General features: G+C 51.3%; 2 protein-coding genes across 2 annotated transcripts; both read right to left on the bottom strand.

Moving 5' to 3' along the window:
- Nucleotides 1-14,078: 14,078 nt before the first annotated feature.
- On the bottom strand, nt 14,079-14,897 carry LOC119365724 (pectinesterase inhibitor 8-like). The gene has a single exon (XM_037631372.1). The coding sequence runs from the start codon at nt 14,830-14,832 to the stop codon at nt 14,287-14,289; it is 546 nt and encodes a 181-aa protein (XP_037487269.1). The 5' UTR covers nt 14,833-14,897; the 3' UTR covers nt 14,079-14,286.
- Nucleotides 14,898-18,936: 4,039 nt separating this feature from the next.
- LOC119365723 (exonuclease DPD1, chloroplastic/mitochondrial-like) lies at nt 18,937-22,946 on the bottom strand. The gene is made up of 4 exons (XM_037631370.1): nt 22,707-22,946; nt 21,397-21,938; nt 19,691-19,905; nt 18,937-19,304 (listed from the first exon to the last, which is right to left on the bottom strand). The coding sequence occupies exons 2-4, from the start codon at nt 21,861-21,863 to the stop codon at nt 19,105-19,107; spliced, it is 882 nt and encodes a 293-aa protein (XP_037487267.1). The 5' UTR covers nt 21,864-21,938; nt 22,707-22,946; the 3' UTR covers nt 18,937-19,104.
- Between the last annotated feature and the right edge of the window lie 4,778 nt (nt 22,947-27,724).

Raw genomic sequence — 27,724 nt, 5'->3', positions numbered from 1 at the left:
TGGGGTCGGCAGAGACGTCCGCCAATACTCGGCGGCCCGACCCCGCCGCCGACCTCCGGGAGGCGACGGAGCGAAATGCGCGGGAGAAGCGCGAGGAGGAGGAGGCCGATCGTCTGGAGAAGGCGGAGGCTGACAGGGCGGCCGCCTCCGCCCAGAAGAAGCTGGAGGATGCCGAAGCCGCCCTTGCGGCGAGACAGCGTGCCAAGGAGGCCGCGTGTCGCCGATCGGCGATGCTCGTCTCCCCACTGTCGTCTGCACCACCGCCTCCGGAGTTCACGGGGCAGACCGGAGAGGCCAGCACCGAGAACCCCGTCGTGGAGAAGGAGAGCGGCGAGTCTTCTATGTCGGACACTCTCGTGCCGCCACCGCCGCCTCCACCGCCGTCTGGGAGACCACACGGCAAATAGCCGGTGGGTCCGTCGGAGCCGCCGGTCATGGATGAGGCCGAGGCGCGGCTGCTTCTCCAAGTCACCTTGCCGGTGCGCCGCCGTCTTGAGAGGGCGACCTCGGCGCCGCGACCTCGGGAGGTCGGCGCTGCCAGCTCGGCAACCCTAGACGCCGAGGCCACAAGCGCCGCACCCACCAGGTGGGTGCGCGGAGGCGGCACCGGGCCGCTAAATCTATTGCTTCTGGAAGTCCAAGCGAAGCTGCGGGCCGAAGGCGACGCCCTTCAAGCCTGCACCAGAGCGTATCTGGCTGCACGAACGGCCGTCCGAGTAAGTTTCTTTTCCTTTTTGATTCTTGTTTTTCTCTGTGGGGGCACGCCAGTGCACCCACTGGGTGTAGTCCCCGAGTTCCAGGCCGGCTGCTGAGCAGGCGGTTCGGAACTCCCTCTGGCGAGTTCCAAATACTAACTTTGTCTTCAATGACTTATTGCAGGAGTATCACAACCTCCGCGCCACTGCCTTCAACCGCAATGTTGAGGAGTTGAGCAAGCGGGTTGCTGACTTGTCGGAAAGCCGGAGTAAGTTCTTCTTCTTCGCGGGGGCGCGCTGGCGCACCCGCGGGCTGTAGTCCCCGAGATTCGGGCCGACTGCTGAGCAGTCGGGCCGGATCTTCCCGGCGATCTTCTTTGCTGACGACTTGTTTAGTCTCTTCTTTCGTTCTTCAGGGGCCAACACCGCTCTTCAGGAGCAGCTGGGCGAGGCCAATACCGCCCGTCGAGGCCAATACGGAGCGCGACCTGCTGGCGGCGCAGCTGGCCGAGCAGAAGGAGCTGCTCAAGAAGGCGCAGGACGAGGCCGAGAAGAAGGAGGCCGCTCTCCTGGCCGAGTTCGAGAGTGAGCGCTCCTCCTGGACTGACAGGGAGGCGATGCTGACCTCCAGCTTCCACGAGATCGAGGATATCATTGATGGTATGTTTCTTTCATTTCTTCGGGCTTCCGACTATGTGTCAGGCCGACTTCTGATTTTTCGACCTGCTTCTTTTTTGTCTTGGTAGACTTCTTCCCTGGTCACTCGCAGGCAGTCCCTCTGGCCATCGAGGCTGCTCGTGAGGCATGAAGGGCAAACGGTGAGGAGATCGCCGCTAATGCCCCCCAAACCATCGATGAGCAGCTTCTGAGTATTGAAGCCCGTCTTCGTCCGGCTTACCGGCTGATGCGCCGGCTTCAGCGTGCCGGCGCCCAGGCGGTTGCCGCCCTGTGGCCAGGCACGCCGGCTCTGCGCACCGCCAGCCGACCTGCCGATTGGCTGGAGGTCGCTGCCGGCCATCTTGAGGCCTGGAAGGGCTCCTCGGCCCGGGCCGGCGCGCGCCGAGCCTTGGAGTTCGTCAAGGCGTGGTATCCAGGGCTGGACCTGGACCGTCCGGCCGCGTTTCGGTCAGAAGCCCAGGCCGAGCTGGAGGCCGTGGAGGGCGCCCTTATCGAGCGTGCGGCGGCCATCGCCGAGTACACGGACACCAGTGTCTTCGTCCCCGAGCGGGCTGAAGGCGGCGAGGAAGTGCCGCCAGAGTGGTTCGGGATGAACCCGGACTATGGCGAGGACTCGGTGGAGGTGATCGACTCCAGCACCGAGGAGGAGGACGAGGCGGAGGACGAAGGCGAGGCGGAGGTGCCAGAAGACGGAGCAGGCGGCCAGCCTCAGCTCGACCGCGCCTCCAGCAACGAGCCGCGTCGAGAGAAGGCGACTGCCGCCGGGGGCGATCAAACCGAGACCGCCCAGCCGACTGCCCCGGCGCCTGACACCACCATCTCCTCCGATCCTAGATGCCGCCTCCCAGGCTGCCTTTTCACCTCTGTTTGTCTGTCTTAGTAATCTTTTGAAAACTTTGTTAGATTTGAACAATTCCACCCGCGGGGTGTATCTTGAACTTCTATTCGAAGATTCGGCCAAGGGCCTATGTAAATATTTATCTAATTTCCGTATTTCCTTACTTACTGCTCTTTAGGATTTTCCCTTTGCCGCCTTCCTTTAGTCGCTGCCTTGCCAGTCAGACAGCCGCTCCGCGGACTGTCGCTGGATCAAGTGCTCGGCTACTTCGGGAAGGCAAGTACTTGGCCGTTTAGAGTTTCTTTAGCAAGTCGGATAGAAAGCGACAGGCCGACTACCCAAGAGTCGGCCGTCCTTGATAGAGGCTAATAAAGATGGCAAGCCGTCTACTCATGAGTCGGCTTTCCGCTTTAGAAATGTTGGAGGCCGTCTTATGCTATGTTCGTGCTTTAGGTCCTTAGCCATTTTTCGTGTGGGCGCCCGTTCTTCCTCACTCCTGCCCGCCTCACAGTCGCTCTACGAGCTGCGGCTTTGCCAGGAGGCGTATTGGGCACCGCGCACTACTTGTCTGACTGCGGGAAGCTCCTCATAGCGCAAGGCGGCGAGTCCCCGGGCCGACTAGTCTGGCCCGGTGCCAAGCGGCTTGTAATGAAAGTAATGTACTCGGAGGCATAATTCTTATCATACAGATAACAAAAAGGGCAGTACCCGAGCTCGTCTCGGGGGGCCCAAAGTCTTAGTACTTTAATAAAAAGGGGGAGTGTGATACATACTGCATCAACTGTAAAATCTTCGAAGAAGATTTGCATTCCACGGGCGCTCTGTCTCTTTGCCGGAGTCGTCCCTCTTGCGCGCTCGGGGCTTCTGAGCGTCGATCAGATAGTAGGCGTCGTTCCCTAGCACCTTGCTGATGATAAAGGGGCCTTCCCAAGGTGCCGACAGCTTGTGCTGGCCGGCTGTTCGCTGGATCAGCCGGAGCACAAGCTCGCCTTCTTGGAAAGATCTTGGCCTGACCTTCCTATTGTAGTATCGACGCAGACTCTGCTGGTAGATGCTGGACCGGCTGAGTGCCAACAGCTGGCCCTCTTCCAGCAGATCAACACCGTCTTGACATGCCTCTTGTGCTTCTTCCTCGGTGTACATGGTGACTCGCGGGGAGTCGAACTCTATGTCCGTTGGGATGACGGCTTCGGCACCATAGACGAGGAAGAAGGTTGTGAAGCCGGTTGACTTGTTTGGAGTCATGTGCAGACTCCAGAGGACGGCTGGCAGCTCCTCAAGCCAACAGCTGGCAGATCGCTCCAGCGGTACGACAAGTCGAGGCTTGATGCCGGATAAGATGAGGCCGTTCGCTCGCTCCACCTGGCCGTTTGACTGCGGATGGGCAACAGACGCTAAGTCCAGTCGGATGCCCTGTGTCGCGCAGAAATGGGCCAAGGCGCCTTTGGCAAAATTCGTGCCATTGTCGGTGATGATGCTATGTGGGATGCCGTACTGAGTTGTGATGTCAGCGATGAAGGTCACTGCAGTCGGACCATTCAACTTCTTGATGGGTTTCACCTCCACCCACTTGGTGAACTTGTCCACTGCGACAAGTAGGTGAGTCAAGCCACCTCGTGCCGTCTTGAATGGTCCCACCATGTCCAGGCCCCAGACTGCAAAGGGCCAGGCGATGGGGATAGTCTTGAGTGCGGAAGCTGGCTGAAGTGGCTTGGAACGGAAAATCTGGCACCCCTTGCACTTTTGGACTAACTCTTTGGCCTCTTCCAGGGCGGTTGGCCAGAAGAAACCGTGTCGGAAGGCTTTGGCGACGAGTGCCCTGGAGGCCGCGTGGTGACCGCACTCGCCTTCATGGATGTCTCTGAGGATTGCTTGGCCTTGTTCTGCCTCGACGCAGCGTTGGAAGACGCCGGTAACGCTGCGCCTGACCAGCTCTCTGTTGACTATGGTGTAGGCTGCTGCTCGGCGTTGCACTTGCCGAGCCAAGATTGCATCAGTTGGCAGCTCTCTGTTTACTAAGAACCTGAGGATGGGCTGAGCCCACGAAGGTCCTGCTATTTCTTCAACTGCTACTAGTGCGACTTGGACAAGGGCGGCCGGGCTGGGAGGCGGCGGGTTGGAGTCCGCAGTCGCTTGCTGATTTGACAAAGTCCCGGGGCCGACTGGAGCAGTCCCCGGGCCGAGCTCTGGAGTCTTCGCTCTTGCCACTGCAGTCCTCGGGCCGGGTTCTGAAGTCCCCGGGCCGGCTTTGACTTTGTATTTCTTGGAGTCGGATCCGTCTTCCTCAGGTGGAGTCGGCACAAAGATTGAATCTGATTCTGGTGACGGCTTGATAGAAGGCTTGAGGAGGCGCCGGAGGGCGACACCAGATGGTATTGCTTGGCGGGTGGAGCCAATTCGTGCCAAGGCGTCTGCTTGGTCGTTGTCGTTCCTTGGCACGTGGAGGAACTCGCACCCCTCGAAGTATCCGCTGAGTTGCTGGACGAGGAAATGGTAGATCGCCATATTTGCGTCCTTGGCGTCCCAATTGCCAGATGATTGCTGGACCACCAAGTCAGAGTCTCCATAACACAGGATCCGGCGAATGCCGAGTTCTTTGGCAAGCCGGAGCCCGTGGATGAGCGCCTCGTACTCGGCCACGTTGTTGAGGGCGGCGAAGTGGATCTGCAGCGCATATCTGAGCTTGTCGCCCTTGGGGAAAGTGAGGACGATGCCGGCTCCCAAGCCGGTGCGCATCTTGGAGCCGTCGAAGTGCATCCGCCAATGGGTGGAGTCGGGCGCTGGTAGCAGATACTGGGTCTCGGCCCAGTCGACGAGGAAGTCGGCCAGTGCTTGCGACTTGATGGCGGTGCAGGGCTCGTAGTAGATGGTGTAGGGGGCCAGGTCGATGGCCCATTTGGCCACTCGGCCAGAAGCATCTCGGCTTCCGATGATCTCGGCCAGTGGAGCTGTGCAGACCACAGTGATTGGATGCTCTTGGAAGTAAGGCTTCAATTTCTTGGCAGCAAAATGCACGCCGTAGCACATCTTCTGGTAATGGGGGTAGTTCTGCTTGGAGGCCGACAGCACCTCGCTCAAGTAATATACCGGTCTCTGGACAGGTAGCGCCTTGCCTTCCTCCTTGCGCTCGACTATAATGACTGTGCTGACTACTCGGCTGGTGGCGGCAATGTATAGGAGCATGGGCTCTTTGGGAGTCGGAGCCGCCAGCATAGGGGGAGTAGTCAACATCTTCTTTAGCTGGAGAAAAGCCTCGTCCGCCTTGGGAGTCCACTCAAAGAAGGTCGTCTTCTTCATGAGCTGATACAAGGGGAGAGCCTTCTCGCCCAGCCGACTGATGAATCCGCTGATGGATGCCAAACAGCCGGTGAACTTTTGCACATCTAACAGTCGTCTGGGCGCTTCCATCCTCTCGATGGCCTTGATCTTCACAGGATTGCACTCTATGCCGCATTCGGAGACCAGGAAACCGAGGAGCTGGCCGGCTGGTACTCCAAAAACACACTTCTCTGGGTTGAGCTTGATCTGGAATCGGCGCAGATTCTCAAAGGCTTCCTTGAGGTCCTCCAGCAAGGTTCCACGCTTCTCCGTCTTCACCACTACATCATCCACATAGACGTGGGCATTTCTGCCGAGTTGCTTCAGGAGGCACTTCTGCATGCAATGCTGAAAGGTGGCGCCGGCGTTTCTTAAGCCGAACATCATGGTCAGGTAGCAGAAGGCTCCAAACGACGTGATGAAGGCGGTCTTCAGTCTGTCAGCCAGGTTCAGCTTGATCTGGTGATATCCTGAATACGCGTCTAGGAAACTCAACAGCTCGCATCCGGCTGTGGAGTCTATCACCTGATCGATTCTCGGCAGAGAAAATGGGTCCTTGGGGCAAGCTTTGTTGAGGCTCGTGTAATCAATGCACATCCGCCACTGCTTGTTCTTCTTCAGCACCAGTACTGGGTTTGCCAGCCACTCTGGAAAAAACACTTCCATGATGAAGCCGGCTACCAGGAGCCGAGCTATTTCTTCTCCAACAACTCTTCTTTTTTCTTCTGACAGGCGGCGCAAGGGCTGCCTGACGGGCTTCATATCATATCGGACATGTAATTTGTGCTCGGCGAATTCCGTCGGGACACCAGGCATGTCCTTGGGGGACCATGCGAAGATATCGCGATTCTCACGGAGGAAATCGACGAGCTCGCCTTCCTATTTGCTGTCAAGGCCTATGCCCATGACAGCGTACCTCTCCGGGTGCTCTGGGTCCAACGGTATCTTCTTTGTTTCTCTGGCCGGCTTGAATGATCCTTCTGCTTCCGACTCCTTGGGGTCGGGCGATAACTCGGCTGCTTGCCGGCCATCGCCACGACCCGATCAAGAAGCCGTTTCTCAGCCGCGATCACCAAGGACTCGGCCAGCCGACTACTTTCGGCCGCGCAAGCGGACGACTTCCTGTAGTCGCCGGACACGGTTAGGATTCCCTTGGAACTCTGCATCTTCATCTTGAGGTAGGCGTAGTGGGGGACCTCCATGAACTTGGCCAAGGCAGGTCGGCCAAGCAATGCATGATATGGGATTTCAAGGTCCACCACCTCAAACCAAATTGGCCCTCGGCGGAAATGATCCTTGTCTTCGAAGAGGACATCTATCAGGATCTTGCCGATTGGCGAGCAGGAAAGGCCAGGGACGATTCCGTGGAACACAGTTCGGCTGCTCTGAAGCTGTCTTCGCTTGATTCCTAATTTCTCCATTGTATCCTTGTACAGGATGTTGATACTGCTGCCTCCGTCTATCAGTACTCGCGAGAAGCGAGCGGCCCGCCTATCTGTGGCGAGTGTGGCGCCTAAGACCAAGGCGTAGGATCCTGGACTCGGCATCACCTCTGGGTGATCAGCTCTGCTCCAACTGATAGGCTTCTCGGACCAATGCATGAACTCTGGAGTACTTGATGCAACCGCATTCACTTCTTGCTGCTGTTGGCGCCTGCTGCATCGGTCATCCGCTACACTAGTGAACACCACATAGGCTCCGTGCTCATCCGAGAACTCGTCTTGTATCGCGCCGACTAGCCTGACGGCCGGCTGCTGGGGCGGCTGTGGAGGAGGCGGCCCAGCAGGAGGGGGAGGGGGCAGGCCGTCCCCCTTGGCGATTCTGGTCAGCCAGTGGCATTTCCTGGTGGTGTGGTTTGACGGCTTCGCGCCGCTATGAAACTTGTAGGGACCATCTAGAGTCTGCTCGTAGGAGAAAGCCGGCAGCCAGTTGTACTTGCCGCCCTTCTGTCGCTTCGCCGGAGGCGGTCCCTCCAACTGCTGGTCCTCTGCTGTTGCCACTTGCCGACTGCTGGAAGTCGGCTGCGGGGCTTTGCGCTTCTGGTCGTTCTGCTGTTGCCGCAGACTGGTGTCTCCAGCCGGAGTTCTTGGAGCCTGAGGGGCGACTTTGCCAGTTGTGCCGACCCGAATCTCCGCCTTCATGGAGGAGTCGGCCGTGGCGTACTTGTCCGCTGTGATCAGCAGCTCATCGAGGGTCTCCGGCTCGTCGTAGAGGAGCTTGTGCTTGAGGAGGGTGCCTTCTCTGCACCAGGCAGTAAAGTACTCGATGGCCTGCACCTCGTGCACGCCCTCGCAGGAGTTCCAGAGTTCGCCCCAGCGCGTGAGGTAGTCGCGAGTAGACTTGTCAGGGCCTTGCACGCACAAGGAGAGTTGGCGTGGCTTGGGAGGTCGCTTGTACGTGCTCGTGATGTTGCGGACGAAAGCCTCGGTGAAGTCGACCCAGCTGTTGATGCTGCGAGGCTTCAGACTGTTCAACCACGTCCGGGCCGAGCCCTGGAGCATGAGCGGGACGTATCTTACGGCAACACGCTTGTTGCCGTTTGCTATGTTGATGGCTGTGGAGTAGTCAATCAGCCGGTCTTCCGGCTTCACGGTGCCGGTATATTTGGGCGTGTCTCGGGGGAGCGTGAACCCTTTGGGAAGGGCTCATCTCGGATGCGGGGTCCAAAGCAGGGGGACCCAACTCGTCTTCTTCTTCCAACGCCAGGGATCGATGGAGTCGGTCGATCCGGTGGCGGGCATCGTTCTCTCCGACTCCTTCTCGGCGGCTGAGGCGGTCACCGAGAGTCGGATGTTCCACGGGCGGCGGGGAGACTCGCCTTTCTCCGCGAGGAGGGGGAGGCAGGTAGTCGTCCCGCCGTTCCACCGCTCTGGGGCGGCCGTCTTGGTCGCGCTCGATGGTGATGTGAGTCCGACTGTGGCTGACAGCCGGCTCCTTGTCCTTCTTCCCACGGGCCCCGCCGGTCGGCGTTCGAGACGTCGCACCTTGGTCTCGGCGAGGCGGTGGGTCGTTGTTTTGGCGCTGCGGCGCCTCGGTGCGGCAGCCGACATCATTTTGCGCGGCAGCCGCGTCGAGGAGCTGCTGAACTCGCTCCGTCATTATGCGGCGCTCTTCGCCTTCGAAGTTGTCGAGCTCGTCTGCCGCCGCCTGGGTGGCACGGATATTCTCTGCGGGCATGGCATACACAGGGCGATCAGCCCCGAAAAGGTTGGCGATTGCCGCGCCGCGCTGTCGGACCGCGCCTAGGCGGCTAGGCCCGGTTGGAGCTGGCGAGCTGCCTACGGCGCGATCCATCTCGCGTTGGTAAGCTTCTGACAAGCGCCTCATGCTTGCCAGCTTCTTCGCGCCCTCGACGAGCTGAAGGCGGAGCGCCTCCAGCGTCTCGGCGTCGGCGTCTTCCGGAATTGGCGCTGCAAGGCCTCGCAGGGCCGCGTCAAGCGGGTCGTGCGCTCCTTTGCCGGAGCGCTCGCCGTGGTCGAGGACGAGGACCTCAGTGACGGTGCTTCCGCCGCTCCCCCCGTAAGAGAGCGGCTTGTCGTAGACCACCACGTTGGTGGGGAACGCGTCGAGCGACGCGGTGTCGGAGTCGACCAGCATCGGGTCGGTGGATCCTATGGACTCCAGGTCCGCGGCAGGCCCGCCGGTGACGTGGAATTGGTCGAGGAGGCCCGCGAGGAGGCTTTCGGGGCCACTCGTGCATGCGTCGGGCGCAGGCTCATCGGAGAGGCGAACCTCGCCGACAAGATCGGCGAGGCAGCTGGCCGCACAGGCGATCTCAGCGTCGTGCAGCGCATCGGCACAGACGCCATCCGGCGTGCCGGGCTGGCTGTGCTCGCCGAGGAGGAACAGGGTTCCCGTCCAGAGCAGATCTCCGGACGACAGTGCACCTCGCCCCACGGTGGGCGCCAAATGTCGGGGGTTGGATACGACATATGCCAAAGGATGGCTTATCATGGTGGGAGCGAGTAGAACGTCGCCGGTGCCTGGAAGCGGGATGAGGCGAAGACATGCACGCCGGCGGAACTTACCCAGCTTCAGGGCTCTCCTAGGAGATAATACCCCTACTGCTGCTCTGCGGGGTCTCCGCATGATCACCAAGGTAAAGTGACTACAATGGTGCTCCTGGAGCTGTTTCGGGAGGCAGGAGAGGGCAAGGCTAGCTCTCTCCTCCCTGGGCTATCTGGTCTATCTCTTTCTAGGTCTGAACCCTTTGCATGGGTGCCCCGGGGGGTTTATATAGGCCTACCCCCCTGGGGTACAATAGTAATCCGGTTGGGCACGGGTCCCAGCCGTCTGTCTCTCAGGCCGCCGCCCTTCCCGCCGGCTTCTGGGGCCCGCCGACTAGCGGGTCCCGCGGACAGGCTTGATACTGTAGCGGCACTCCTGATGACGCGGGCTCGGTCATTGGGTCGTGGCAACAGTGTCGTCGTCTATCAGGCGATCACTGTCGCCATTCCCCATCCTATCTGGTTAATGGCTCGTGGGGCCCTGGGGAGGAGTCGGCCGACTCCCACAGGTCCGTCTTCGGGTCGCTCAGGCCGCCTTCGGCCCACCCACTGACAGGCGGCCCCATCGCCTTCGGGTCGTACAGGCCGGCGTCGTGGGCACAGTGTACTGTGCACTGTGGCTGAGGTCAGGGCAGGCTTGGCAACAGTGCCGCGCCTCGCCGGAGATCTTTCAGCGATACGGCTCACTGTAGCCATGCCGACCCTTCATAAGCAGGGGGGAACGACCATGCCGTGACCGTACCCCGCATCGTACTTCGATATGAGGGAGGAGTCATGGGCCGACTCTCCATAGTCGGCCTCTCTGGAGGTCACCAGCTTGGAATCGGCTTATCTGGGAGTCGCCGTCTGGGACTCGGCTTGTCTTGGAGTCGCCGTCTGGGACTCGGCATATTTTGGAGTTGCTCCTGGGACTCGGCCTGAGGGGCGCGGCCTGCCCCGATGTCTTGAAAGGTCCTGGGCCTCGGGTTAGCCTACCCGTGACCCATAACTCCGACAGGGGCCATGGTTAGCAAGAACCAGAATGCCGACTGGTTCAAAGGCACCTTCATCGAGATGGTCAAGGAATGGCAGCGCAAGTTGTTCTACATCACCGAGTCACTTGCCATCGGCCAGGCCAAAGTCCCAGCCTTCTCTGCAGGGCCTCTAAGGAAGCTCAAGTCCTGGAAGAAGAAAGGCATCGCCTGGGGGAACCCAGAGGAGGTGGAGACACTGATCAAGAGGATCAAGTGGTGGTCTACCAAGAAGGACCTCCAGCTCGCCTAAAGAACAGTATGTTCATCATGATCTGTCCATGTCTCTATTTGTAGTTGTTGTTTCATGTGCGATGCCGCTGTACATGTCTTTCTGTTCACCTAGTACGCTAGGCTGTTGCATGCTATTCTCTGTTGTAGTCATGAATTATATTTACTAAAATTGATCATGAATTTGCCTAATATTCCAACACGAAGGGCCGCCACCTCCACGACCGGAACGGGGATCCGCCAGACCAGTCGCGTGAGGCAGCCCGCCACCCAGCGCAAGCCACCGCGCCGAACACGGGAGTGGAGTGGAGTGGAGTGCACAGTGGCGGAGCTAACGCCCGGCCACCCGGGGCACTTGCCCGGGCTCCCTGGGCAGGGGACTGCGTGCGAAGGTGATAAACAACGGGGCAAATCCCACTATGCATCGTGGTTCACCCGGGCAGCAGTGTACGTGAGCTTCTACCAAGTGTTCAACTAATATTTAAATAGGAGTAATGTGCTAATTAATTAGTCCTCTCCCTGACCAAGCCTAATGTTCAGTAGTGTTTGGGCTGGTATTCCCTTCTTCCAAAACAATTAGTACTTGAGAGGAAACAACCACTCACAGCCCTGTTCGGCACGACTTACATCCTCGACTACTCCTCGTCTCGTGCCCTTTCTCCTCAACATGTAAGGTTTTGCTAACTAATTTGAAGATTGATATATTTAGGACTTCAATTAATTTATGAGGTCAGGCGGTGGGGTATATTTTACATGTCTTCCTCTTTTCTTGCAAGCTCTCTATTTTGAGTATATTCACAAAATCACAAATCACACACTTAATTTATGTGAATTAGAAAATCATTATTTTATCTTCTACTCCCTCCGTAAAGAAATATAACAGCGCTTAGATCACTAGAGGGAGTAGTATCTTCTAGGATGTTTGGATGCTAATTAATATAGCTATACTTTTACTAGTAACATGGCAAATTTAGTTCTATTTATGGCCTTGTTTCTTTTTGTGAGGGTAATAAAGTCTTACTCTTGCGTGAGCTCATCGCACCAGTGTCGCTTTCCATGCACGCGGACACCGTGACGTGGTCTCTCACCCCTTCCAGCAAATTCTCGGTCAAATCTTTGTACCGAAAGATGTGCCAGAGCCAGGCCTGCCTAGTGCATCTCCCGCTCAAGATTAAGGTGTTCTTTTGGTAGCTGTTTCGCAATAGACTGCCCACCTCGGCTAACGTGGCCAAACGGAACGGCCCATCGACAAGCACTTGCGCGGTCTGTCACATCGCGGAAGATGCGAATCATGTTTTCTTCTGCTGCCCGTTAGCTCATTTTTCTTGGAGAGTGCGGTCCGAACAGCCGCTAACACCTCTTGGAACCCGCGATCGACCTCCGATCTTGCGGGCTTATTCGCCTCTGCTTCTGGAGGCAACAATCGCGTGCTGTGGAGCTGTATCGGAGCCCTAGCTTGGTCTCTGTGGCTAACTAGGAATAAACTTGCGATCGAGGGTATATTCCCAACGCACCCTGCTAACATCATCTATAAATGCAACCTCTTCTTGCAGCAGTGGAGTCCGTTGGTGAGGCGCAAGGATGCTGGCAAGATGAAGCATGCCCAAGATCGTCTGCGTGCCGTCTACATTTTGGCTAGGGAGCCTCCCGCCACGTCTCCATCGTGATTGTGGCCCTTTTGCTTCGTGATTGAGCGAGCCTGCGTGCTCTAAGCTCTGGCTATGAGCCATGTACTCGTTTCGCACTTAATCTGGTCAGGTCTTTCGTGTGTAAACCTTAAGTTAACGCTGGCCGGGAGCCTTCGTGCTCGTGTCGTCTGTTTTTCGGGTTTAGATCCGATACGCTGCCTGTTGTGGGCTTTATTAATTTAAAGCCGGACGCGTCTAAGCGTCTTCGTTCTAAAAAAAATAAAGTCTTACTCCATCAATATAGGGTTACCGTCCCGAGCCAAAAGTTTCTCGATACTTGGTGGACCTTGGTGGAGCCATAATGCAATGGTACGCTCTAGATGACAATACATAGCCAATTGATCTGCTACCATATTTTGTTCATGTCTAATTTTCGTTGGAATAAACTCTCTATTTTGTTCTATGCATGGCCTTGTGTTTATGACTTATGTTGTCACGCGACATTATCTATTAGCTTCTAGGATGGTTTGGAGAGAGCCTTCTCGAGAACGGTCGACAAAGGGTGATACATGGCATGACCTGGGCAGCCCTGCCAAAAGCTGTTTCCCGAGTGTCATCGAGAGGGGACTCAAGAAATGCTCGAACGTTTGCCAAAGGTAACACTCGGCAAACGTCAAAGGCACGTTGTACCCTCCAATGGAGCCATCTCTGCCGAGTATTGTGTGGCAGGTACTCGGCAAACCCACAAATGCTTAGCCGAAGACGTCACTCGTAAAACGTCCAAGACACGTGCCGCCCTTCGGTGCACCCGTCTTCGCTGAGTATGGAAGGAACGGTACTCGACAAACGCAACATTCCATGTGATAGGAGTCGTTTACGTTGACTGGTCGCCGTTTTAGTTTGTTGAGTACCTCAGCACTCGGTAAAGACATTGTCAAGTACCCGAGGAAAGGTACTCGGCAAAGCTCTCTATCAAAATGAGGTAGCCGACTGTCACACTCGGCGAACGGTTATAAATTGAATGTTGATATATCATATAGTAGTTCACTTTAAAATTACATTTACATGACTATCATGTTTATATTGTTACTTCATTATTATTGTGCATTTGTGGTTCCGAAGTTTGGGGCTATTTTATTTATACATCATGTACCAAAATACTTGATTTTAATTTCCAAATCACACTTAGACTCAAGCTTGTCCAGGCTTCACAAAAGTTCTGGCTCCGCCCCTGGGAGTGCAGGCAGTGTGCGGCCACGGCTCGGCGCTGTACCTGATTGATAGTGGCAACACTGATTCGGCCGCGGCATGTCATGTGCCACGGGGCCCCCTACACGCGGCGTCTTGCCACGCACTCGACATGGACGATGACAGCACTGCTCCTCCTCTCTGGCCCGTACTCCGCGGCGGTTGGAGGCGTCTCCACCAAAAAATCACAGTGCCATTCAGATCTCAGAAGGGACCACCGGGCTCGCCTCGTGCACTGCACGGAAGCAGGGGAGCGTGAGCGTGTGCACGCCCTCCCGTCGCCGGCGACTTGGGGTGTTTTGGCACAGACGCCGCCGGTTATTTTGGTGCGGAAAGTGACACGCCGATGAATCCATGAATGTGGTGAAAAGAACACATCCAGATCGATTATTTATTTCGATGACGATACAAGCAAATCTGTAAACTTAGATGGAAAAGATAATTCACCTGTTTATTCCCTTCTGAATGATCACTGACACACACTGAAGAACGTCGTACTACTGCTACCACTAAGTGCACTATCAACGACCGATATCACAAACACAAGCGTACATGAATGACATCACGGTCGAGCAACCAACAATGCAGAACATGACCCATTTCTCTCGACGGGCAAACAATGCGGTGCAGACATCACTTGATGAGGTTGGTAACGGCGGTGCAGACGATGGCCATCTGCGCCGAGTCGGCGCTCTGCTTCGCCAGCCGCGACGGGATAGCGACGCCGGCCCGGGCGAAGGCGGCGGCGCACCGGCGCGCGAGGGACGCAGCCTCGCCCGCCTTCTCCTTGCCCGTCGCGTAGTCGCGCCTGTCAATCCCGTCGTACGCCTCGGCGAACGCGGAGCCCATCCTGTCGTACAGCGCCTCGCACTGCTCCAGCGGCCCGCGTGCCGCCGCTGGCTGCTCCTTTTTTCCGGCGAGCATGGCCTTGATGTCGTAGGCGCCGTTGCCGGCCATGAGGACGCCGACGTCGGCGGCCACCTTGGCCAGCCCCCACGTATCGGCGTCGGGGCTGTCGTGGTGCTGGCTCAGCCTGGACACGCAGAAGTGGTAGTCCACGCGCCTGTCGCTGCCCGCCGCCGCCCTGCACGTCGTCTCCGGGGTCGCGCCGACGCAGACCACGGCGGCGAGGATGGCAGCCGCGGCCGCGAGGGCTCGAGCCATAGTAGATGGCCTCATCGCTCGCTGTTGCTGGTTAGCTTCGTCCGTTCCACAGAAGCGGAGTGTGGAGTGAGTCTGGTAGAGCAGTTGCTTGGCCGACCGACTCGTCTGCCGGTTATAATGGCGGATGCTCTTGCACTGTAGCACGCTCACAGGTGGACGGTGCTCGTTCGCCGGGCGTTGAGACGGGACCGAGGTGGGGACTGCATGTCTCTGCATGACGCGTGTGCGCGCGTCGGCCAGGTGTAGCCTGCCCAGCCACAGATGAACGAGATATTTCTCAGGAGGCTCGTACTAACACCATCATTACATGCGTTACTAGCTCGATGGGCATGAGTGACCACCGTGCATTACAATGAGTGTTCCTCTGGTTAATAGTATAGCCAACTGCTGGCTATAAGCCATTGTCATGTCATCTATAGCTCACCTTATAGCCAATATGTACAATAGTTGATTAGAAGAGTGTATTACTTTTTTATTATATGGCCCACCTTTCACTCTCACAAAGTACCTAGGAGCACGTGTTAGAGCTGGCTCTTCACCAAAAGCCCGCTTATCTTCTCTCTCCTCTTTTCTTTCCTCCAACTAAGCAAAAATATACTAGTTTATTTCTTATAGCCGGCTGACTCAGCTCTATTGTACTTGCTCTTACGGTTGTGCTGGTGGATGTTTGGAAGAAGATACACTCTCACTACTGTCACTAGGATAAATCTACCACGCTGCTGTATTGGCCAAAGAGGCAAAGATCAAGGAAACAAGCTTTGCACTTGTAAATCGAGAGCTTCACGAGAAACCTGGCTTTTAAAAGTACGGAGGCTTTTAAAAGTATGCAGGGTTGCTTGCAGATCACAGAAAAGGTTAGGGCATCTCCGCAAAGCGCACGCCGCATCCGTCTGTCGCAAATACGGATGCGAGAGTCGGCTATTTGGCATTATACGTTCATCGCATTTCTTCTAATCTTCTTGGATGGTTTATTTATTGGATCGGTTGGGTTATCGGTTTCTTTCTGGATGCCTTACGACGGTATTGGCAATGTATAAGTTTCACTTGGTCCATTTAACTTCAACCAATAATACATGATGATGAAGTTTTTCTTTTCCAACTCCTTGGAACACATTACACGCACGAGAATGCTATAAAATAAAATATTGTCAATGCTTATCCAGCTACAAAACTATGCATATCCGGCTACAAATGATCTACACAACAATGCATACATATCCCTCTACAAAACTATAAGTATCCGGCTACAAATGATCTACTTCGTACACAACAATGCATACATATCCGGCTACAAATGATCTACAAACTTTGCATATCCATCTACATATGATCTACACAACAATGCATACATATCCGGCTACAGATGATCTACGAAATTATGCATATCCGGCTACAAATGATCTACACAATATTGCATACATATCCAACTACAATACTATGCATATTCAGCTACAAATGATCTACAAAACTATGCATATCCAGCAAGTGATGTACACATATTAAGAACTTACTTACTCGGTGATTTGTGCACGACTAGGCCATCATGCAATGAGTTGCCTCAAGTGGCCGCAATACTTAAACGTGTCCCCTTGGATGATATACCATCGATGGTTGAGGGATTTCCATTCACGGCTGCAGATGACCGCGTCAGAGTAGGGCGCGAAATACGGAACCAAGTATGAATGTTGGCCCAAAAGTTACTGCGTTCAATGGATCGAATCGAGGCTAGTAGCCAACCATGCATCGCACAACAGCTCGTCTTCCCGCATGTTGAAGCTTTCTCCTCTGCCCCTCTTCTTTGAATACTGAAATCATCTAGATCATTGCCATCGTCGTCCTCCTCTTCCTCCTGTTGTCCGGCAGCCCAATCCTGATGTTGTGTGTCTGCGCCCAGCTGATTATAGTCCTGATGCGTGCTAGACTGGGTGTAGGTGCCCGGCTGGGTGTCCTGCTGCATGCCCGACTTGGTGTAGGTGTCGGGCTAGGTTGGCTCCGAGTCATCCACCTGCCCGTCCTCATAGGAACCTCCTCCTCTGCCTCCCTCTTGGATCATCTCATACATCTCTATGTCCACGTCGTCGTATGCCGGCTCTGCCGCTTTAGGCATACCAGAGAACAGCGTGCTAGCACCCATTTGCTCCACGCCCATCGTTCGCGTCCAGACAAGCGGCGGCGATGAACACTCAGAGAAAAGCAGCGGCGCCACATTGACATAGACGATGAACGGCAATGGCGGGGGATGCCCGGGACTGCCTACCCAGCTGCTTGGTGGCGTAGAAGTACAGGGTCTTGTAATGTTTCGGCCATGGCGGCACCTGCATGGTCCGCGGGGCCCCGCGGCCCGGGCCGCCCTGACCTTCACCACGTACGCGACCTGCATGCCCACCGCCTCGCCTGCCACCAGCACGCCCTCTGCTGGCCTTCTACTTTCTGAGTTTTTCCTCTTTTGCGGCCTTCGCTTTGATGCTCGAATCCTCCACCACGTCCATCTTCGGCAGTGTCTCCTCCAGGTCCATGGGTCCACAGCGGGTTGGAAGAAGAGAGTGAGAAAAGGGCAAAAATTTGATGAAGAGCGGTGGGATGGAAGAAGAGAGTGGGGAATTTTACCGTGTAAACAGTGCGGGCAGCTACAAATGTGCAGGCTCCGCCTCAGTTTTAGATGGAACTTATGGTGTGAAACAGCACGCTGGGATAGCATGCCTTGTCCCTTTATTAAAAAAATAAAGGGTGCTGAAAAAGCATGGCCAAGGTTTTGTTTTGACATTCTGACAAAGATATTGGTTCAGACAACTAGTAAATGCATACGTGCAGTTGATATTAAAAAGAAAATTAACTAAACGTTGATATTAGGTAGGATATCAATTACACATTAATTATTTGATTAGCACAAATGTTAATGTTTAGCATGATGTTAATTCCATGTTAAACATGTTGAGCACACGCCGTTGAAGCAATCTAAATTGTTGAATTGACATGATTTGACGACGGAGATTACAGCTCGATGAGTTCTTAGTGTCAGCCAATAAAAAAGAATATATGCATCCAGACTCCGGGGTAAATACATGGAAAAGACACGATGCATTCATCCAGGCCTACCAAAACGGCCAAACCTACACCAGCTTCATTTCATCAGCATAAACAAGAAAATATTATAGGTAACCAGATAAACCTGAAACATGAGTTTTGCACAATCTTCTTGCCCATGTTCTTACTAGTTTCATTTGAGATGAATAATTTACTTGGGACTTGCAAAGATGGTAAAAGGATACTTGATGCCACTAGGATTGACTTGCCATGTCGATGTTGCCAGGGATAAAACAGAACAGAGCATCAATACAAAGCTCAACGGAAATGACTACTCTACAATTTACGGAGACGCTAATTAACACCAGAGTCTGTCTAACTGATCAGACCAGAGTGTAGTGTGGGAGCTGCACCCACTGGAAACAGATCAGGACCATGCCATGCCTGCCATAGTCCACAAAACATTTTATCCGAGCAGTGTTTGTTCCACAAGTACCATAACAGTGGAAACCATGATAAACATGTGGCCAGCAAAGGGTCAACCAATACAAAGACCTCTTGCGTAGGTATCATTTTTGCTGTACTATATCTCCGTAAGGTAACAAAGTAAGGTAATGAACGCGTATATAGCAGTCTCAGTTCTGCATGCAGCATTGACATACCAACCATAGATCTGGTCCGGTTGCCAATATCAAATAGCAATGCACCAAGCAACAACGAAATTGTTCCCGAGAATGACTACAAAGACTAAACTGAAATCCGTACCTGTATAGGAGCACACGTTACAGGCAAATATGCCTTATTCAACTTAATTTGAAAGAAATAGCATCAGCAGATGTATTGCTAGCGTAGGTTCAAACAATTTTAATGACATATACCATGCTACTACAAACAGTGCTAGGTTTTCTTTCCTAATGCCCATGCCTAACGCAAGCTAAATCATCACAGAAATGCCACTTTGTAATTAATAGACCGCTGAAGCATAATCCCTTATGAAATAGATCCAACAATCAGCCAACAGAAACGACCTGGCAATAGTTTTCTACCTGACATGTTAATGCAAGGGTAAATATCAATAATCCAGCTCCCACAGTAGGGCTTTCACTGACAAATGCAGTTACTTTTCAATAAAAAGAAGCCATAATTCTTGAGATGTTTCAACAAAAGGCAATAATATCCAGCAATGTGAAGGAGAGGCTAATCCTATTGGGGAAAGTCAAATAAATGTAACCACTTAACAAGGAAGCTGGAAACAACAAATGTTTAGTTAAGATACTTGCTGAAATAACTAGCGTTGATGGCCTCATTCATTAATCCTTCATGTGTCAGTTGTAGATCAAAACTCATTTTCTGAAAAACATGACATAATGCCATCACATCTTGCATTGCTCTATGAGAAGGGCCTTCCACAGAGATCTCATAGCGTTTGCATAGTGACTCCAAGTTTAGGAGATGTTTCTTATCTGCAGAAAACAGTAAAATTCTGTGTAATTAAGGTTATTTATGTTGTGGATTTACCAAATGGTACAATGTAGGTAACTAACTGGGACTGCAAAAATGATACAGGCATATAATAAAAAGCAAAAAAAACACTTGGCCACTTCAACAAAAGTGGTCCTCATATTCCCAGAACCAAAGGACAACAAATAAATAATAAATAACAGCACAAACATGGCACCTTTTATATGAGGACACAAACATGGGAAATGGAATTGCATTACAGAAATCATGGAGTACAAGAAAGAATCTCAAAACAGAAAACCACCCTTGCAAGCAAAAGTGCTATACCCTAAAACCGATGGTATGAAGTGCTTTTATACCCAACAGCCCTGGAGTAAAGATGGTGTACCTTCTGATGGCAGAAGCTTAGGCAATTTCCTTGCCACACAATAGGTGTCAACAAACAGCCAATCTTCAGGGATCTGAGCTGAACAACGATCAAACTCTTGGGCAAGGAAAGGGCCATCAAATCTTTTTACATTATGGGCAACCCATATAACTGGTTTGCCAGGAGTTTGGCGGCTTCGAGCAAATGCCAGTAGTAATGGAAGTACATCACTGAACCTACATTATTCAGATTAAGATAACACTTAGTGGTTGTTTGGATAGCAAGTATAAGCCACGTGGATTTAGAAAACGAGTTTTTAGTTGCCTTTTAGCAAAACCAGTTTTACTAGATATTTTATGAATAACCAGTTTACGGAAAAACATGTTTTGATACCCCACGCATCCCATGACCATCTCTCTCTTTCTCAAACTAGACATTGACGACCTCCAAGCTCCAGCCTAAGCCTCGACGATTCCGGCCTCAACCCCTAGACGCTGCTGCTCCACTCGGGTCGGCCTCGATGACTCCCCGCATGGACGCTGGCGAGCGCTTCCCTGTTCGCCTAGCTTGCCGTTCCTACATCCCTGTACCGTACAAGCTCTGCCCGGGGATGGACGTCCTGTTCTGCGTGGCCGGTGTGTCGTCTTATACCAACGTGATATCGGTGCTACGAACCAGCAGTAACGGCGCCCGCCGCTGATAGCGTCAACTCGTCCTCCCAGCACCGTCGTAGCTCCGGCGCCAGCGAGCGAGGTCCTTAGCGCGAACACGTCCAGTGTGCCCCACAATGCTGGACATCCATGAGCATCAATATCCAGGCAGCGGCAGATCGCAGAGCTCGTGAGGGTGCTCGACGCCATGCACCGTGATGCCCCTAGCAGTCAACCAAACGACGGCGGCCTTGCCGGGGCTGGAGGAAAAGTGTGGGCACGCCGTCGGGGAGGTCGGCAGGACTACGAAGTCACCAACAACATGGCCGTACAGAGCATAGTTGCCACTCCACCCAACGCCGCCGTCCGCTGTGACGTTCTGTCGCGTCTCCTGACGTCGCAGGTCAGGCACCGGTGCCGGCGCCAGAAGACGTTCCTCTCCATGGAGCTCCGCGCCATGCCCAGGCGCACGCAAGACCCATTTTTCTAAAACGCGTTTGCACAAAAACGTCTCGGAGTCGTTTTTCAAAAAACACAGATTTTGGGTATTACGAGAACCAAGTTCTGCTTATCCAAGGATTAGTTAGATTGCCCAAACAGAGTTTTAGTTTGTTAGACTCCGAAACACGTTTATAGCTAACTGGTTCTCTAAAACTCCTGAACACGTTTATAGCTAACTGGTTCTCTAAAGACTAGCTATCCAAACAACCCATTAGAGCAAGTTCAGTGTTAACAGAGTCAGACATACAAAGAACCAAATATCCATTGTAAAAACTTACAAAATGCACAAGATTTTCAAAAAAGAAAGACTCAGAGACGCTTACTTACTAGTAGTATGGATAGTTATCAAAACACGACAACCAAATTTACTGAACAAATAGACTTACTTTCGTTTGGCCTTTGTTGACAGCACCATGTCGAGGAACAAAAAAGTTGGGTATGCGCACAGGCGTGCAAGTGCGCGTGTGTCCTAATTACTGACAATTTCATTACATTTGGGCTCGGCGACTAATGTGAAGGGACGGGATATCGTGGTGGCATTGGGAATAACATGAGTGCATTGGAAGAGAAACACACCTCGGGACATCAGGTCTGCACACCAAATCAGTGTTAATGTTATTGACAGTTGCAAGGTATTCAGGAACATCCCTCTCAGGATTAAGGAGAGTTTCAAATGTGCTATTCTTTCCTCCACAAAGATCACGGACTGCAAACTCAGTGATTCTATTACCCTTCTGGACATTACCAGTGATCTTCTGGAAATAACCAGTGGTCTCAATATCAAAGATAAGAAGAGGCACAGATGGCTCAGGTTCAGAAGTCTGCTGAAACTTTAATGGCTGAATTCCGGAAATACATGAACCCAGGCTCGCACTGTGCAAACTAGCCGTGTCTTGAACACTTGTTGAGAAAAGGCGCCTCTCATAGCTTTTTGGATCAAGCAACTTTCCAAGTGACAATCCAGCATGTGGCATAAGCAACCTGGCAGGGCAACTACTCCACATGCTGTTCCTCAATTGATTGAAGCGAAGAAGCAATGACATTTTGTGTCAGAAGCGTGCTTAGAATTAAACAAACAAATTGGGCGTCCTATGGCTTAGATGAACCACATCAAACGCCTGCATCAATAAAACAACCATAGTATATAAGACTAGATAGCAAAGAGTCAATGACTTGATTTCACAGTACAAAAGCTTTGAGCTGGAAAGCACGAAACGTAATACTATTTCGATTCTGATAGCAGTCAGGTCAGAAAGTTTGAAGTAAAAACTGCCAGTTCTAATGTGGCAAACGATACATACAAATCCATCCATAAGAGAGCCAATAAATCCAAGTACCCCATTTTGAATGAACTCATTAGCACCTAAAACCATGTACGGGGTACTTTTTAGAGAACAAAAAAAAAACTATGCATTTTAAACAGACTTCCATTTATCGCTGAACGCATGACTGAAAGTACAACCATGCCACCATACCAATATAGAACAACAGAGCATCTGACCCATCCAACCTACCCTCCAATTCAGCATCTGTCTATTATGGCTCTCGAGCGGTTATCCTCTCAAAGAATTGACCATGTTGTCCACAGATCAAGAATGGTCTAGGGAATCGCCGTATAGGTTTGTGGACTTCGAGAATGTCCAGAGCATATTTTATCGTGTTTCAGTTAACAACGTAGGTGTAGAAAAATCATATTTTTTTTCGGAATGATTCTAAAATCAACTCCTTGAACTGCTACAAAGTACTCCCACCGTACAAGGAGTACCTCGAAAAAATAACACCTCAGTTTGGGGGAATGGCGGACTGGGACCCCAATCTAGAAGGTGCGCCGGGAGGCTAGTTTGGAACTAAGCAAACCCGGAATGAACGGAAGCTCGTAGGAGTACCTGGAAAAACCAATGCCCAAGGTTGCGGACTAGGCGGAAACGGCAGAGACGCGACGAGGTAGAAGGGGAACGGCGATGGCGGCGACGCGCGCGAGAGGCTTCCTGTGGGGAGGGGGAGGGGTTTAGGCGGGCGAGGCGTCGGCGGCGCCGCTAAGCTGCGGCGGGGCGCGGCGGTGGTGGGGTGCGAATCCGATTCACACTCGCGGCCGCATTGAGTGGGTGGGTAGGGGAATGACGGAGCGAGAGCGGCGGGGTGGAGAGGGGGGATGGGGCGGGGAAGAAGAGGAGAGGCGCGCGATCCCGGCCACTCGTTTTCTGATCCGACGGCTCGGGTCGATCGCTGCGGAAGCAGTTGCTGCACGACGGCACGATCTCCATTTCCCCCGGAATCGTTGTTTTTTTTTTGCGGGGGGCCCGGAATCATTGTTACACACAAATTTGTCGTAGAAACTCTGCAACTCTACCGTAAAATTAGTGTCAAAGTGAAAAAACTCTACCGTACAAAGTTTTCTTCAGTCCTGGGTAGCTCGAGTGACACAGGCCGCGGCTTAAACCAATCATCACACTATCTACTTCGATACCCAATTCGTTTCTTACCCGAAATTCAGGTATTACCTCCGTGAACTGACGCGATTTTAGTTTAAATTTGAACTAAAAACCACGTCAGTTATCTCCGATCGGAGAGAGTAAAACGCACGTTTGGAGAGAACGTATCGTAAGTTCAGATAAGTAAAATGGGAAGAGCAAAAGGGGAGCTGAATATCACAACTCAGACCCCCTAAATAAATAAGTTCATCAGCAGCATGCAGAAATTAACGTTTCAAACAGAATAAGCTAGCGTGCGTAGTTCGTGAAAAGAAAGAAAAACAGGATCAAATTGTCCTGCGAGATGGAATTTGGGACATAAGTTCAGAATGTTTTAAGCATGTCGATTAGAACATAAACACTGACAGATGAAATGCGCAGCAGCCAATCTCGTCGGGACACGCGACACAACTTGCAAGCCGTCCCTTATTTCTACCTACCTAGCGCCTTGTGGTATGGACATGAAGATTCCATGCATGCACTTACAGGTTGCAGAAACATACTGTTCCTGGTCGTGCCAATCAGCAGGAATGGCAGGCTGCATGAGGACGAAAATCTGGAGATGTTTTGTCCAGAGGCGCAAGTGGAAAAGAACACAAGTTGAGATGGACACTCATCTTTCGTGACTTCACCAAGCGACTTGCACGTGACTGCCGCTGCATTGCAGTGCACGAACATGGAACAACAATTGGTGGACAATTTCAAGATTATTTTCGAGATTAGCTTTCTAGCTTTCAGAGCATCTCCAGATCCCGTAAAAGCACGTCTCGTAAAACCAGTTTCGGATGCCCCTGGAAAACTGGTTTGCGGTACCACACAGGGCTCGAACGGAATAGACCTCGTAAACTCGTACCGCAAAACCAGTTTTGATTTTCACATTGACATCAACTACAAACTCATATAGTAGATGCAATACACCGAGTAAATATGCAAATATCATACAATACTAGTATGACAATAGTTCACGTCCAAAAGCATGCACGGTATAAGAGGTACCAATTAAGTTTATCTTTGTGCAATCAAACACAATTAGACGTGATCAAATCAAGCAATACCATTGTTGACAAGATCATCGCCACCACCATCGGCCATAGCACCACCATTATCAATGTTAACTGAAGAACCATCATCACCATTGGAGGAAGCACCACCACCACCTCCTCCGTTGGCCGAAGCACCACCACCACCACCTCCTCCATTGGTCGAAGCACCACCACCATCACCACCACTGTCGGAAGCACCACCACCACCTCCTCCATTGGTCGAAGCACCACCACCACCACCGGCCATAACATCATGAAGCACTTGTCTCCTCTCAAACATGATATCCATCTTTACAACTCCCAAAACTCCCTTGCCATTCGGATCCATCATCAAGAACCAGTCCTCCTCGGCGATCTTGTTGTCCTTCCTGTTTTACTCCTCAAGAGCGATCTTGCGCTCCTCGAAGGCACATCTTCTCTCCCACTTTGCCTCCTTTTGTTCATTCTTCTTCTCGGCCAAGGCCACCTTGGTTTCCAAATGCTTATCCATCATGGTTTCCTTTAACTTCACCATTGTACTAATTTGCTCCCTCAAGTTAGAGCCTCGTCCGACCTCTTCACACTATCTTTCTCTAGCTTATTTTTCATCGGGATTTCCCTTGTTTCTTCCCCCCTTTGGTGCATCATCATTATTATCATCGTCTTCCAAGTTAACGAGTGCACCTTTCTTTTGTGGATCTTCTTGATCCCTCAACATCCATTTCTCACTTCCTTAAAGAAAGTTCCAACAATGTTGGAGTAGAAATGGTTTGCCTTTGGGAGCCGGCATTTTCTTGAACCTTTCATGCGCAATGTGACGCTACATTTGAAAAAGAGGCAAGTATGGGCTCAAATTGTTAACAAAACAAACAAGATCACAAATGTGTACAACAAAATGATAACAAACTCACATAGTATAGTCATCAAATGTGCAACCACTTTGGAGGTGCATTCGTCACTTGCTCCAAGCAACCACTCCAACGACAACACCGTTTTTGGATCGCATCCACTGGTCCTGGAGTGATTTCAATGAACAGGCGTATGGGGTCGACATGAGCTTATGATACTTGTCGTCGATGTGTTGCCAATATTTTTGCCGGTTTGATGGTAGAGCACAAATGCTGGTGAGACTATGTCATGTGTGAGACTATGTGCTGAGGGTAAGGTGGTCATATGAAATAGGCAATTAGACTATGGCACTAGGTAGGATTTCGTAGGTCACTACTGTAATAGCCCGAGACCACTTCTCTAGATTATTTGCGTAATATAATTATTTATTCGTTGTATTCATCATGCCATCATCCACGTCGCATTGGCAATCTATTGTCATCGTACCGAATTCATTCGGGTGTTTTTATAAAAGTTGTAGCCGTTCATAGTTGTCGGTTCTCTCTTTGTCTTCGTTGACCTTTCTTAGACCCACTTGCAACTTAGCTCGAAAACTTCCCCTGACTCGAATCACCCGATTGTTACCGAGTGTCTAGACTGACCCCGAACTACCCCAAGCATCTTTGTTTTCTTATACATATATCCTCTAGTCCATTTTGGACAATCCTAGCCCCTAGCCAATTGTCCCATCCATCCAATCACCGTTGCACTCTTCTCCCTTGGGATCCCTATCCCACCAACTGCAGCCACACCCACCTTGCATTTAATTTGCATTAATAACGTGCTAAAATGGTTTATTTCATAATTAATTAACCATAAGTCCAAAGAAATGTTTTAATATGTAAATGGACTAGAAAAATGTTTAGAATACCATGTTGCACTTACTTTTCCTGTTTAGCAACAATAAAATTGTGTTTAGGGTAGAACAATACGAAATTCAATTTTTAGCCTCATTTAAATTGCCTAGATAGGTAGTTTACTTCCGCTTCACCTCTTACCATGTCAATCAACATTTTAAACTTGTTGAGTACATAAATGAGACTGGACTTAATAATTGAACATTGAGTAACTCGTTGCATATTGGGCTTCACTTAATGTGTAGTGTTCCCTCCGTAAAGAAATATAAGAGCGTTTAGATCAAATCAATTAGTGATATAAACTCTCTTGTATTTCTTTACGGAGGGAGTATTTGTTTGTTGCGACTTGCCATGCTATGCATATTTAACTTGACATGCGTCATGCTTGGTTGTGCATCATTCCATGTATATGTGATGTTTGTTTACCATGTCGTTTGCTTCTTTTCAGTTTCTATTCTTCTCGATAGCTTCGGTAACGATACGGAGTGCGAGGATTCCTTTGACTATGCTTTGCATGACTGCACTTCATGGATTAATCTTCTTCAAAGCGGGATTCCAGGCGAGGATGATCATTACCTTGGATATCTTTACTAGTTTTGCTTACTAGATGTCTCGATGCTATCGTTTGGTCTTGCAACCTACCACTTGTTTGCAAGCCTCCCAATTGCCATGATAAAGCCTCTAACCTCCAGCACCTATGCAAACCTTTGTTTGGATATGCTACCTCTTGCTTGATCCCCCTTATAGCTTTGCTAGTTGTAGGTGCGGGTTGTTTCATGTTTGGGACATATATATCATGGAATATCATTATATCATTGCTACTTGTGAGCTGTGTTGGGTTTTCCCCGAAGAGGAGGGGATGATGCAGTACATTAGAGATAAGTATTTCCCTCGGTTATGAAACCAAGGGTATCAATCCAGCAGGAAAATAACGCAACAACTTGTTAACATCACCTGCACACAAAATAACAAATCCTTTCACCCAACACGAACAAGGGGTTGTCAATCCCTTGGCGGTTAATTGCAAAATTTAATTGTATGGTGATAGATAGATATATCGAACAAAAATACTAAATAAAATAAATACGGTAAAATTGCAGCAAGATATTTTTTCAGATCTTTAGTATATGATAGAAGTAGACCCGGGGCCCTAGTTTTCACTAGAGGCTTCTCTCTTAAAAATAGCATACGGTGGGTAAACAAATTACTATTGGTGAAATGATAGAAAAGCAAATAATCATGACGATGTCCAAGGCAATGATCATGTATATAGGCATCACGTCCGTGACAAGTAGACCGATTCCTACCTGCATCTACTACTATTACTCCACACATCGACCTCTATCCAGCATGCATGTAGAGTATTAAGTTCATAAAGAACGGAGTAACGCTTTAAGCAAGATGACATGATGTAGATAAAGTAAACTCATGTATGAATAAACTCCATATTTTTACCCTTAATAGCAACGATACATATGTGTCATGTACCCTACTATCACTGGGATTGAGCACCTCAAGATCGGACCCATCACAAAGCACCTTTCCCATTGCAAGATAAATCAATCTAGTTGACCAAACCAAATCAATAGATCGGAGAGAAATACAAAGCTATAACAATCATGTATAAAAGAGTCCAAAGAAAACTCAAATAATATTCATGGATAAT

The sequence above is a fragment of the Triticum dicoccoides genome, chromosome 2B (assembly GCF_002162155.2).
Source record: "Triticum dicoccoides isolate Atlit2015 ecotype Zavitan chromosome 2B, WEW_v2.0, whole genome shotgun sequence".
Taxonomy (NCBI): Eukaryota; Viridiplantae; Streptophyta; class Magnoliopsida; order Poales; family Poaceae; genus Triticum; species Triticum dicoccoides.
Note: the sequence above shows the minus strand (reverse complement) of the source record. Positions and strands in the feature narration are given on the sequence as shown.

Excerpts from the sequence above, each read along its gene's own strand:
- LOC119365724 (XM_037631372.1), bottom strand. The coding sequence starts at position 14,832 with ATGAGGCCATCTACTATGGCTCGAGCCCTCGCGGCCGCGGCTGCCATC.
- LOC119365723 (XM_037631370.1), bottom strand. The coding sequence starts at position 21,863 with ATGTCATTGCTTCTTCGCTTCAATCAATTGAGGAACAGCATGTGGAGT. Across the intron at positions 19,906-21,396 it reads TGCAGACCTGATGTCCCGAG|GTTCAGTGATGTACTTCCAT; the intron begins GTGTGTTTCTCT and ends TGAATAATGTAG. Across the intron at positions 19,305-19,690 it reads TAAGCTTCTGCCATCAGAAG|ATAAGAAACATCTCCTAAAC; the intron begins GTACACCATCTT and ends TGTTTTCTGCAG.